Source organism: Pisolithus orientalis (assembly GCF_024613125.1).
Source record: "Pisolithus orientalis strain OTSU chromosome Unknown F5J12scaffold_3, whole genome shotgun sequence".
Taxonomy (NCBI): Eukaryota; Fungi; Basidiomycota; class Agaricomycetes; order Boletales; family Pisolithaceae; genus Pisolithus; species Pisolithus orientalis.
The window spans coordinates 577975-592012 of NW_026260784.1; the positions used below are offsets into that span (position 1 = coordinate 577975).

Sequence of the window (14038 nt, forward strand, 5' to 3'; positions counted from 1 at the left end):
AACTGGTATTCTGAACAGGGCTTAAGTAAGACAAGGTACAGGTAAAAGAAAGGCACATGGCAGCATGTACACACAGGACAGGCTGCAACAGGGGCCAAGGGTATACTACTAGCATTAAAGAAAAGAGACTGGTGAAAGGAAAGAGTCTGAAGGAAAGGAAGTGACTGGAACACAGTGGCCATGGGTATAGCAGTGTGTGAGAGGGAGCAAGGGCATGGGAAGGTGGCAAAGAAAGTGGAAAGGTAGCATGTGAACAGCAGTGGGCATGAGCAGTCTGGAGACATAATGACAGTCACAGAACAGTTGATGATAGGGGCTTATGCATCTAGGGAATGCAGATTCCTTACACCACATTCTTGATGCATGTTAGAAAGTGATTCTTGGCATACATGTACTCAGTGAAGGTTAGCCCATGGTCTGGTTTTGCATTCTTGGAGGTAGTTAGGGAGTTGGCAGTGCACAGCATCACATTCCCTTTGCTGGCCTGGGTGATGGCTAGTGTGACATTCTCCTCAAGTTGTCTGACCATCTGCACAGCCTCCTGTAGCCCTGGCCTTGAAAAGTACCACATGAATTTGAAAGCTTCTATTTTCTTGAGGGCATACTTGGCTGGTTGGGTCAGTAGATTGGAGGACACTATGGCATCTGCATAAAGGTAGGGGGGTTGGTTTTGAGGGCTCATTGGGGAGGACATTCAGGGTCAGCAACTGGTGGTTGGACTGGGGGGGTGGGGGTCTGTGTTCTCCTTCCCAGCATGGCTGGTCCCCTTGCTGTTGTTCACCCAGTGGGTTGTCCTGGACCCAGCACTGTTCCAAACCCTCAATGGCTTCCTCCCAGGACAATTCTGCCCCTGCCATCATGAGCTCTACTATGCCCTGCAAGGCTGGTAGGGTGAAATCAGGTTGTTGTGGTTGTTGAAGTTGCTGAGCATCCATGGTTGTGGTGCAGACAACCTGAGACCACCTGCAATCCAGGGTGTGATTTGGGAGATCCTCAAAAGGTGGTAAAGGAGTGAATTAGTTGGGAACTAAGGAGCAACAAGAAAAAGTGAAAACTGAACACTGAGATGCCCATGCTGTGAGCTGGGTTCTGATGACAATGGAGGAAAGGAAAGACAAGGCATGTGGCTACACAGCCACTTGCACAAAGACAATATTCTATTACTTGTTGTGCCTCCTACATACTAGAATTCCTATCTTTGTGGTTAACACCCAAATTTTCCTCATATACTTGTACCAATTCTTCCTTATCAGGCTCACCCAAATTTTCTTCTTCCAGCTTATCCTCCTTGCAGGTATGCTCATACTGTGTCCTCTTGGACATTGGCTGTGAATAGCCACAGCATTGCTGCACTTTTGCCATTACCCTCTTGAGGAAGGGGGCAATCAGGAGCCATATTGCCCTCCTTGTTGCAATTGAAGCAGGTGATCCCCACTAGGAACCTCTGGGGTTGTTTCCCCTTACCATTTAAGTGGTCCTGTTCTCATTGACAAGATTTGTGGTCTGCACCATCCTTCTTCAGGAATCTGTTGCTCTTCACTGGAAGATTTGTTTTTCTTCAATAAATGGTATCCCCTTTCTTTAGGTATTTAAAGTTTTCATTAGATGAAGAGTGTTGACCACTGCTCTTGCTGTGTGGGTGTAAACCACTTCATCCCTGGGAGGTTTCCCTCCAAAGCCAGCACAGCTCATGCTCATACACATGCTCATGTCCTTCTGCACCATTTCCATGTAGCATACCTCTTCAAGGATTTCTTTGATTGTTGAGTGCTCAGCTGATATTCTTCAAGCTTCAAATATGCTCTTAATTATTGAGTGTGGTAGTCCCTGCAAGAATTTCCTCCTGAACAAGTAGTCATCCTGGAGTTGCAGCATTCAGTACACACAATGTATGTATACAAGGCTCAGAAAATATTGTAAATAAGTTTATCTGTGCATCTTACAACAGTGTGAATACCACATAGTACACTTCACACATGCAAGCATGAGGTAACACCCCACAACCCTACATTAGGCATGTTGCAATGGAGACTGGATATTGAACATGCCATATAAATTGATGAAAAGCAATAGCCCCATACCCCAACATGCTACTCTTCTTTGTGACCATACATAGACTTTATTGGCCTTCTGGCTTTATCAACATTTGCTTTGCTGAAAACATGATGATATAATAACTCCATAAATGGGGAAAATATCCACTTACAACACTATGCACATAGATGTTTTTCAGATTTAATGATTAACCCCACTGGAGACATTTGTAAGAAATGCAACATTGTGATGGCAATCAGGATTTTGAATGTATATGGGACTTTGGAGATTGTTGAATAAATTGCCAGATTTCAGCAATCTATATGGGGTTATACAAAGGCAGCATGAATTCCCAACTTCTGATGGCAAGATATCAGGTCTCAAATCTGAAGGTTGCATAGGACTATATGAGAGGACATGGCTGTACACAATAACAAGCAGATTCTAAATTTCACAGGATGCTCCACAGCAATAGGGGATTTCAAAAAAGACACTGGTAGGCATTGAGATGCTGCAAATCAAATCTTCATACTGGTTAGCAGATGGAAACTGAGGGTCTTACCAAGAACAGTGAACTGCATAAGAGCTGAAATTATCTTTTTTTTCATTTGAGGAATATCTTGGCTGTGGACAGTTCAAATAAGACTTCCATCATTGTGGTAAAGAATATGTCTTACACATCTGGTTTGCCTGTGCTATACCCACAAGCATGGGACATAAATCATGCACACTTTCACCATGCTTCTGGAAGGCCACTGCAATTTGTGCAATAACAGTATTTTGAACACCTGATTGCTGATATTTTTGCAATGACCATTGTCAGATCCAGCTGTAAATCCTTCCTTGAAATACCCCTATCCTTGACCTGTGACTGGAAAAATAAGTATTCAAAGACAATTACACAACCTGTAATCATGAGCTTCATATTCAGGAAGCATCAAATGAGATAATTTACCAATGCCATGTTCAGCAAGTGCCATCAGGGAAGGCTGCCTTGACATGGACAATGTAGGGATGGAGATGGGATAGCTTCCCTGTTTGATGGGTTGCTATGACCAACCAATTCAACACATCATAGACAGCTAGGGAAAGAAAGGAATTGAAACAAACCACCTGACAAGAAAGCAAGGGTAAAACAGGAACCAATGTTAAAGTAAGAAAGAGTGACAAACCAACTATAAAACATATCAGCAATACATGAGTGTGGGATGTGGAACAAAACCATACATCCTGGAAATAGGTTAAACTGTGTCAGGACTGTGGAGGAATTATGACAACTAACATGCTGAGAGAGATGCAAGAAAAGCAATAAGAAAAAGGAATACTCCACAGGAAGACTGTGCCTACATCCTAATGCAATGTGTCAACAATATTGTGGAGATACATGCACTGATCAAGCTCACCATCTGTTTAATGAGAAGACCTTGTGAAAAGCATGCTAAATGGGCAATTTCCACAACACTCACTCTCTAAGATACAGACACCAAAAGTGAAATAGTAAGGATTGTGAGTATATATCTTGCACCAACAGATGCTGCCACAACATCACTCACATTCTATGCATGCAAGTCAAGCAAAGTGGTGGTGAATATAATCAGTATGCATCCACCACCATCTGCCATGATTCCACTTACATACTATGAAATGCAGTCCAACAGGGTGGGAGTGAACATGTCAGCATACACATACATCCACCACCCATGACTCCACTCACATCCTATGAACCCCAGTCCAACAGGGTGGGAGTGAACATGTCAGCATGCATACACCACCATCTGCCATGATTCCACTCACTCCCTATGAACCCCAGTCCAACAGGATGGGATTGAACATGTCAGCATGCATCCACCACCATCTGCCATGACTCCACTCACATCCTATGAACCCCAGTCCAACAGGGTAGGGAGTGAACATGTCAGCATACATCCACCACCCATGACTCCACTCACATCCTATGAACCCCAGTCCAACAGGGTAGGAGTGAACATGTTAGCATGCATCCACTACCATCTGCCATGACTCCACTCACAAGCTATGAACCCCAGTCCAACAGGGTAGGAGTGAACATGTCAGCATGCATCCACCACCATCTGCCATGACTCCACTCACAAGCTATGAACCCCAGTCCAACAGGGTAGGAGTGAACATGTCAGCATGCATCCACCACCATCTGCCATGACTCCACTCACATACCTATGAACCCCAGTCCAACAGGGTAGGGAGTGAACATGTCAGCATGCATCCACCACCATCTGCCATGACTGCCACTCCACTCGCTATGAACCCCAGTCCAACAGGGTAGGGAGTGAACATGTCAGCATGCATCCACCACCATCTGCCATGACTCCACTCACATACTATGAACCCCAGTCCAACAGGGTGGGAGTGAACATGTCAGCATGCATCCACCACCATCTGCCATGACTCCACCTCACTCGCTATGAACCCCAGTCCAACAGGGTGGGAGTGAACATGTCAGCATGCATCCACCACCATCTGCCATGACTCCACTCCACATCCTATGAACCCCAGTCCAACAGGGTGGGAGTGAACATGTCAGCATGCATCCACCACCATCTGCCATGACTCCACTCACATCCTATGAACCCCAGTGCCAACAGGGTGGGAGTGAACATGTCAGCATGCATCCACCACCATCTGCCATGACTCCACTCACATCGCTATGAACCCCAGTCCAACAGGGTGGGAGTGAACATGTCAGCATGCATCCACCACCATCTGCCATGACTCCACTCACATCCTATGAACCCCAGTCCAACAGGGTGGGAGTGAACATGTCAGCATGCATCCACCACCATCTGCCATGACTCCACTCACATCCTATGAACCCCAGTCCAACAGGGTGGGAGTGAACATGTCAGCATGCATCCACCACCATCTGCCATGACTCCACTCACATACTATGAACCCCAGTCCAACAGGGTGGGAGTGAACATGTCAGCATGCATCCACCACCATCTGCCATGACTCCACTCACTCCTATGAACCCCAGTCCAACAGGGTGGGAGTGAACATGTCAGCATGCATCCACCACCATCTGCCATGACTCCACTCACATACTATGAACCCCAGTCCAACAGGGTGGGAGTGAACATGTCAGCATGCATCCACCACCATCTGCCATGACTCCACTCACTCCCTATGAACCCCAGTCCAACAGGGTGGGAGTGAACATGTCAGCATGCATCCACCACCATCTGCCATGACTCCACTCACTCGCTATGAACCCCAGTCCAACAGGGTAGGAGTGAACATGTCAGCATGCATCCCACCACCATCTGCCATGACTCCACTCACTTGCTATGAACCCCAGTCCAACAGGGTGGGAGTGAACATGTCAGCATGCATCCACCACCATCTGCCATGACTCCACTCACAACCTATGAACCCCAGTCCAACAGGGTGGGAGTGAACATGTCAGCATGCATCCACCACCATCTGCCATGACTCCACTCACTCCCTATGAACCCCAGTCCAACAGGGTGGGAGTGAACATGTCAGCATGCATCCACCACCATCTGCCATGACTCCACTCACATCCTATGAACCCCAGTCCAATGGGGTGGGAGTGAACATGTCAGCATGCATCCACCACCATCTGCCATGACTCCACTCACTCCCTATGAACCCCAGTCCAATGGGGTGGGAGTGAACATGTCAGCATGCATCCACCACCATCTGCCATGACTCCACTCACATCCTATGAACCCCAGTCCAACAGGGTGGGAGTGAACATGTCAGCATGCATCCACCACCATCTGCCATGACTCCACTCACTCCCTATGAACCCCAGTCCAACAGGATGGGAGTGAACATGTCAGCATGCATCCACCACCATCTGCCATGACTCCACTCACATCCTATGAACCCCAGTCCAACCAGGTGGAGGTGAACATGTCAGCATGCATCCACCACCATCTGCCATGACTCCACTCACATCCTATGAACCCCAGTCCAACAGGGTAGGAGTGAACATGTCAGCATGCATCCACCACCATCTGCCATGACTCCACTCACTCGCTATGAACCCCAGTCCAACAGGGTAGGAGTGAACATGTCAGCATGCATCCACCACCATCTGCCATGACTCCACTCACAAGCTATGAACCCCAGTCCAACAGGGTGGGAGTGAACATGTCAGCATGCATCCACCACCATCTGCCATGACTCCACTCACATACTATGAGCCCCAGTCCAACAGGGTGGGAGTGAACATGTCAGCATGCATCCACCACCATCTGCCATGACTCCACTCACTCGCTATGAACCCCAGTCCAACAGGATGGGATTGAACATGTCAGCATGCATCCACCACCATCTGCCATGACTCCACTCACTCGCTATGAACCCCAGTCCAACAGGGTGGGAGTGAACATGTCAGCATGCATCCACCACCATCTGCCATGACTCCACTCACTTGCTATGAACCCCAGTCCAACAGGATGGGATTGAACATGTCAGCATGCATCCACCACCATCTGCCATGACTCCACCCACTCGCTATGAACCCCAGTCCAATGGGGTGGGAGTGAACATGTCAGCATGCATCCACCACCATCTGCCATGACTCCACTCACTCCCTATGAACCCCAGTCCAACAGGGTGGGAGTGAACATGTCAGCATGCATCCACCACCATCTGCCATGACTCCACTCACTTCCTATGAACCCCAGTCCAACAGGGTGGGAGTGAACATGTCAGCATGCATCCACCACTATCTGCCACAACTCCACTCACATACTATGAACCCCAGTCCAACAGGGTGGGAGTGAACATGTCAGCATGCATCCACCACCATCTGCCATGACTCCACTCACATACTATGAACCCCAGTCCAACAGGGTGGGAGTGAACATGTCAGCATGTGTCCACCACCATCTGCCACAACTCCACTCACATACTATGAACCCCAGTCCAACAGGGTGGGAGTGAACATGTCAGCATGCATCCACCACCATCTGCCATGACTCCACTCACATACTATGAGCCCCAGTCCAACAGGGTGGGAGTGAACATGTCAGCATGCATCCACCACCATCTGCCATGACTCCACTCACATACTATGAACCCCAGTCCAACAGGGTGGGAGTGAACATGTCAGCATGCATCCACCACCATCTGCCATGACTCCACTCACAACCTATGAACCCCAGTCCAACAGGGTGGAAGTGAACATATCAGCATGCATCCACCACTATCTTCAATGAGTCAACTTACATGCTGTCAATTACAGTCAAACACAACAGCAACAATCACCTTCAGCATCAGTCATAGTTGCACTTGCAGAATTTCACACACCTCCTGTAACCTAATTAGCCTCTCATTCACCCAAAATACTGGTTGCTTACAAATGGGAACCATGTTGAAAGGTCATATGCTAAGGTGTCCTGTCCAATCTTATCATCCACATGCTTCATGCTCCTCTTCAATGTCCTTTCTGTAGTCAGCACCCTGTCTAAATTGATTTTTTACCACTCACTTCATTATGGCAAATTCCATGCAGAGTCCCAGGTTTGACTGCTGTGATGATATAAGCAGTCCTTGCAGCCCTTCCTCTGTCAAAGCATTTGCTGTGCATTTCAATAGCTCTTCACAATCTGCACTTTCCTGTTCCATGCCTGGAGAGACACATGCCAATCTGCAGTTTTTTTATTCAGGGCTTACTTACCAGTGAGCACCACATAGCTTTGAGGTGGAAACTTCAATTCATTCAGCCACCCTTTGATCTTTTCCAGACAGCCCTTCTGCAACTGTTTTTCTACCTCTGGTGCCTCTTTCATTGCATCCTCTATAGTTAACCCCCTCTTCATAAGCTCCTGAACTGCATCAAGATTTAAGGTGTCTGCCTTTGTTAGTAGCACAATCACAGGAACTGTGCATATCCTAAATCCTTGCACTAAATATGATGTGATATTTGTGTACACATACCATGTCCTGAATCACACTCATTAAAGAACTTCCTTTCAGCAGCCATGACCATCCTATGCCTTTCATTCAAAGGAACACAATACCTAAATCAATCAAAAAGACCACATCAGTGGATTCCCAGTGGCACTAGTCATACATTTCCCTACCAAATTGCATGTATTCTCTTCTGCAGTTTGGTGGACTTTGCTTGATCTGTAACAAATTTCTTCATCTTATCAAACTCTTCCTCGCTCCCCGCCTCAAATCCACATGAGTCATGGAACACATAGCGCGGGTTACTTTTAAACACTAGCTCATCCTCAATGTTATGGTAGCCACGCTGCACAAGTTTGACGTGAGTATCATGTAATCTCACGTGGTAGCCTTACCCCCAGTGAACCCTGCACCGCCCCAGTATCAACCTGGCAGAATGGCATGTTGACAAATACGAAGCACATAACACACCCACATACCTTCTCCCCGTTTCCATCGAAGATCTCAGGCTGATCCGTAGTGTTACAAACCCGCTGTAAAACAGTTGTTTTACCTGCATTTGCTCTGCCCATGACAAGAATGCGAAAACGAGGGATGCGATCAATCTGCTTTTTAGCCTCGGTAGGATCTAAACGATAGTCTGAAGCCTGTGTAGGGACGATTTCGTGCGAGGCAACTGGAGTGGCTTCAGTGGGGAGTGATGCACCAGCATCGCGACTCGGAGGTTGAGAACGCCGCATTTTAGCCTCAGTAGGATCTAAGCGATAGTCTGAAACCTGTGTGGGGACGATTTCGTGCGAGGCAACTGAAGGGGTGGCTTCAGTGGGGAGTGATACACCAGCATCGCGACTCGGAGGTTGAGAACGCCGCAACGAACGCCACCAGGAACAAAGAGACCTCGGTGCCATGGCGATGTGAAGATGAGAAAACAGCTCTTAGGATGTCTTGAACAGTAAGCGTGCTATGGCTGTAGGGGATGATGGTGGTGAAGTACAAAGCGTAAAGGACAGCAGATTTGAGGGGCGTTGAATCAACGTGCCTGTAGTGCACAGCCTGACACGTGTGTTAACTACGATCACGAAGTTTCTGCTGCACCGTCCCACTTCATCTCGTCGTCTGACCGAGTCCCGGTGATATATCGACGAGAGAAAGACTCAACCATCGGTCCTTCAGGGGAGCTTGTCCCATACTCTCCGCGATACCAAGCCTGCTCGATAGGTACACTAATTATACTCCTGGTGGAACGGACTACCGATCTTCTCAGCGGCTTTGTGTTTCCGTGCTCGCCCCGTCCTTTACACCAGGCACCGCACCACAGTGGGGCTTCCCCAGCTCCTCCATCGAGGATCTGGTTTCCAAAATCATTGAATCTTCCACAATACTCTGCCGTACAGTTGGGAAAACCACAAGCAACATGTCTCCTTGCTAACCCACCCTAGTATTCGCACGAGGGGTATAAACGACAAGTGACTTGTCCAATGCGCCCGCACAATCACGGGGTCAAGATCTGAACCACGAACCGGCCTGCTATAACCACATCGGCCGGTGGTGCCGATGACGGCCATCGCTGAGCCTGCCAACTCTATGGCCACCCGTCCACAGTACAGTTCCGTCTCCAAAATGCATACCAGTGAGTGCTGTGTTCCAGCCACCCCCTTAATCCCCCTTAATTCCACCAGGATGAGATCCTATTCTTTACGCTGTGGGTGACTGCAACCGATAGCCATGGAAGTGACAGACCCTCCGGTATAAAATTTGCATGACAATCCAATGGTACACCTATCAATCTCCATGCCAGTCATTCATATGCCACTACGTAGTTTTCTAGCTAAACATCATAGAATAACCTTTAAAGCTTGTGCCTTGGTGCTCCTTCCCTTGACGGGGTTTCGTCGCCCTCTGAAAGGCGAAGACATTTCTGAAGTCACAAATACATATCGCATTACCCTTTCCCCACATATCGCTGCTTCTCATACTCCCTCCAGAGCGACTTCATGAGAGTCTTGCCACCGGAATCCAGTGCAGACCATCAGAACATCTCGATTGTACTCGCCGAGCACTTCACATAATGAGAATAGCCCAGGCTCGAGTTCTCTTCGTACATCTAGTGTCAGGATATACAACGGGTCGTTCATAGAGTCGATGTATGCCAAGAGAACGTGTCCTACATGCTTTGCGAAAGGCTTCGCCAGAGATTCAGCGTTTTGTGTTTCGGCGGCAATCGCGGTGTGTTGTGTTGTGTGCACACGAGTGACAGTTTTGACAACGAGTGCGGTGAGAAGTCCACTAAGAGCACGGCTTTCGTACGATGCCGGGCGGCTGAGATGGTGAGATCCAAGAGAAGTATTCCTGCGATGTGTTTATTCTGCTTAGCTTCTGGGGACACATGCGCCTGGTTGTCAGCAGCAGTTGATGCAAGACGAAGGCCAGATGTGGGAGCGTATGTTTAACTCTGTCGCTTCTCAGACGAACGAGAGAGCCTGCTAAGCAAACGATGCAGTGAAAAATCGCAAACGAAGTGGTGGTGACGTGGTCGGTGGAGCCCGATAGAATTTTACAGAACAAAGACCGGTACCCCTGAGGTCGACTGAACACGCATCAACGGCTGCCATTGAATACATACATCCAAACCTCGCCTCCCATTGCCACATAACTGGTGGCCATCTCTCGTGCCTCCAGAACCTGACTCTCCCGCGCCGTCCCCTTCACACCCAGGCGGCCGGCTTCCATTTCATCGAGCTCAGACATTCCCCGCGATACCGCACCATCCATCCTCGGAACAACAGCCAAAAAATACAAGGCAGCACTATCAGCAGAGTCGCGCCTCCGAACCAACAAGTCTTCCTCACCCGTATTGCTTTCCCCCGTTCCTGGGTCACCACCTAAATCATCATCCTACGATGGCACACGGCCAAAGACACCCTCCACGCCACGCGGCACGAGTCCAAATCCCGCCATTTTCATGAGTCCAGGCGACATGTCTATGGATGTCAGCAGAGTCGATCCGGAGGAGGTGCTCGTAGACTATCAGACTGTTGAGCCCGGAGATGTGTCGGGGGACTTGGAAGATGACAATCAAATACGAAGACAAGGTCCTCGTATCTATTCGGTAAATACGTTGTCTCGCTTTGAGAGACCGCACGTTCTTACCCTTCTCCCAGCATTCGCCCTACAGCCGGTCACCAGGCTTGGGATACATCAATACCGAAAAGCATCAAACTCCTTCCGCAACACGCAAAATCAACGCTTAATGCCCCTCCCTAATTTCACTTTGACGAGGTCCTAACAGGATCAGAGAACAAACCTGTTTACAATGCTGTCACAAGAAGTCACGTATGTGCCGCCATGGAGGGTTACAACGCAGTGATATTCGCCTGCGGGCAAACTGCCAGTGGAAAGACATTTACCCTTGTGCGTTTTCACGTGTGCACCTACTCACTACTCTGACACCTACACACGCGTACAGTCGGGAAATGAAGATCAGCCCGGTATCATTCCTCGTGCTATGAAGGACGTCTTTGCTCACATCCGTCGCACGTCCACACGTGAATATCTCCGCTGCTCCTACCTCGAGATATACAACGAAACCATTTATGATCTGCTCGCGCCACCTTCCGCGGCTGCAACACAGCCCGTACAACTAATTGGACAGGGCATATTGTCTCCGCTAAGAGAAGAGGTAGTCACCAGCTTGAAGAGCGTACGGGAGGTGATGGAGAGAGGTAAGAGACATCGAAGAATCGCCAGTACGGACTGGAACGAAAGAAGTAGCAGAAGTCACAGCGTGTTCAGGCTTGTGATTGAGAACAGGGAAAGAGGCGAGGGTAAGCCAGAGGGAAGTGGGCGACAAACTCCGGGCTTGCGACCAGGCACTCCTCGCATCCAGGCCGCCGATGACAATGGCTTTCTGATCACGGGAATGGTCAATATCAGTTGCTTGTATTGGCCCGGATACACATACCAGCGTTACGATGGTGTTACATACATTGTGTCCGAGCAGCACGGTGGGTGGGGAGCCAGGATTCAACAGTTCGTCAAGGCTTGCACTTTGAGACCAAACGAGTCCGAGACACAGCGTGTTTTAGTTCAGGATTCTTCCCTGATGTCATCTACGTATGTATTCCACTCTCGAGAACAGCTGATGGACGACATTTGTCTACATCCATCCCACGAGCCAGGACATCAGCACTAGAGGCGCCATGATACATTGCACAGCAGAACAAAGTGATATCTTCTTCCGGACGCAGGACAGAGTCGAGGGAGAACGGCCGTGAGAGGGCCCGGTAGGAGGGTAAGTTTACGCTACATTTGCTAGGCGACGAAACGAGCGATCGGTGTGCGAACGAGGCGCTTGCGGGTTGTCTTTTTCTTTGGCCCTGAGAGAAAGTCGACGCCCAGATCGGACACAAGTGGGAAGGTTTAGTTGGATGTAATAGAAGCATATTAGAGGGATAAGTCGATCGATGAAGACGCGTTTTCCACCCGTGTAGACGAAATAGATCAATTTGCAACCCCCAGGCCGAGTTGTAACAAGCAGACAATTCACATTCAGTTCTGGAGCAACATCATAAAAGTACATAGATGAACAATGTACCGAATCATCCATGTCCAATGTCGATAGAAGATTTTTTTTTTTTTTTAATTCTCCTTTGCGCCAGGGAGTACTTGTAGATTTCAAGTTGATTGCAGTGTCAGGTCAGAGAACCCTTACTAGTAATTCATTGCAGAATGTTAGCGTACTTACATGCTTCCATTCACTAGTTAACCGGCATGTTGTACACAGTTCCGCCTAAATCGGCAATCCTGTTGATGGCATCGTTGACGGCAGTGTCACTGGCCAGCTCGTACCAATCAGAGAAACCACTCCATCAATTGATTCCAGATATGTGATGAACGACCGTTTGGCGGCTGTGTTGGCGAAAACAGATACCTGGCGACGGCCACCGCTACTGAAGTAGGCAACGATATAAGGGTTGGGACTGGCCATACTAGAGAAGAGGATTGTTAGACCTCCGAAAAGAACATTTGAGGAGAGAGAGCCTCGTACACGACGGTTGTTGAATCTGTGGTGGTCAAGTAAACTAAAGGAAAACGAGCAAGCAATGGGCTGCTTTTATATGTTAACCATAGTTCATCCAGTGCTAGATAGTATAAGCGGGCTTCGTCATGATTTGGCTGGCCGTACGCACTGTCGTTACATCTTCAACGTGATGTTGGAGTTGGTCCTCCGACCTGGCACGTGTATTCGCTAGAACTGCTCTTCAAATTGGAAAGGAGTGGCCAAAGCGATGAAACCAGCACACGGATATTTTGAAATGGTAAAGATCGTGTAGGAATGACTGCCACAGAAATTGGGCAATGTGGAACCAGGAGAATAAGAGAGAAGAGCGAGCTCTTACACCAAGTTCGACATACCCTGTATGGTCAAGTTTGAGTTTCATTCGTTGGCTCCCAGTACAGTGCGATAACGGATTGTGCTGTACTGTAATCAAGGGGGGAACCGAAAGAAGTGGGGTACCTGTTTAATGAAACCCAACAAAGTACCGGCCAGGTTCCCTGAAGGGATACGGGCTTCGTGGTGTTTTACATCACCGCACGTTGCCGCTTCCGGATGGACTTTGTGGGGTATTTCCTGACCCTAGACCATCTTTGTGTCTGATGTGGAGAGCGAAGAGAACGACGTGCGCAGACCTGCACATATGTATTAGTAGAGATACAATTCAAATAATGTCGACCATCCGAGAGTATTGACCATGCCAAAACCAATCGCGTTGGAGTACTTCAGGAATGTCTGATTTATGCCTCTACGTGAGTAAAAGGCATAGCTCACCTTCCAGGTGATAATTATCTGTTCTCCGTGCGAAGCCATGCAACAGAAAGACCGATTCTACCTTCTGTATCACGTGTCAGAAGTCTGACGTAAGGATCCCCATCTACCTCAGTATTCTCCTCGACGCTTCTCAATCCTAGAATATGCAAGAGACAAGGACGGCTGCCCACATCCTGTAGTGTCGAAACACTCAACAACTCAGATGGCCGTTCTCATTTGACTCCCGAATATTCTTCTCGACACTTATCAGTC

The 14038-nt window shown here is 48.4% G+C and overlaps 4 protein-coding genes across 4 annotated transcripts; 2 read left to right on the forward strand and 2 right to left on the reverse strand.

Annotated features, from left to right (window-relative positions):
* Nucleotides 1-2623: 2623 nt before the first annotated feature.
* Nucleotides 2624-3803, reverse strand: F5J12DRAFT_295985 (uncharacterized protein). The gene is made up of 6 exons (XM_051738780.1): nt 3749-3803; nt 3438-3503; nt 3310-3384; nt 2990-3083; nt 2712-2940; nt 2624-2658 (listed from the first exon to the last, which is right to left on the reverse strand). Exons 2-5 carry the CDS (start codon nt 3438-3440, stop codon nt 2768-2770), a joined length of 345 nt encoding a protein of 114 aa, XP_051604108.1. The 5' UTR covers nt 3441-3503; nt 3749-3803; the 3' UTR covers nt 2624-2658; nt 2712-2767.
* A 3520-nt stretch (nt 3804-7323) lies between these two features.
* On the reverse strand, nt 7324-8994 carry F5J12DRAFT_910098 (uncharacterized protein; the record flags this gene model as incomplete). Its single annotated transcript, XM_051749014.1, has 8 exons — nt 8436-8994; nt 8352-8384; nt 8130-8302; nt 7984-8066; nt 7724-7927; nt 7535-7673; nt 7404-7488; nt 7324-7356 (listed from the first exon to the last, which is right to left on the reverse strand). Exons 1-8 carry the CDS (start codon nt 8862-8864, stop codon nt 7324-7326), a joined length of 1179 nt encoding a protein of 392 aa, XP_051604109.1. The 5' UTR covers nt 8865-8994.
* Nucleotides 8995-10933: 1939 nt separating this feature from the next.
* Nucleotides 10934-11207, forward strand: F5J12DRAFT_888332 (uncharacterized protein; the record flags this gene model as incomplete). Its single annotated transcript, XM_051747250.1, has 2 exons — nt 10934-11065; nt 11118-11207. The coding sequence occupies 2 exons, from the start codon at nt 10934-10936 to the stop codon at nt 11205-11207; spliced, it is 222 nt and encodes a 73-aa protein (XP_051604110.1).
* A 94-nt stretch (nt 11208-11301) lies between these two features.
* On the forward strand, nt 11302-11773 carry F5J12DRAFT_691277 (kinesin motor domain-containing protein; the record flags this gene model as incomplete). The annotated part of the gene is made up of 2 exons (XM_051740388.1): nt 11302-11379; nt 11423-11773. Coding segments are annotated over 2 exons (429 nt in total), but the record flags the coding sequence as incomplete, so codon positions are not given.
* Nucleotides 11774-14038: the final 2265 nt, after the last annotated feature.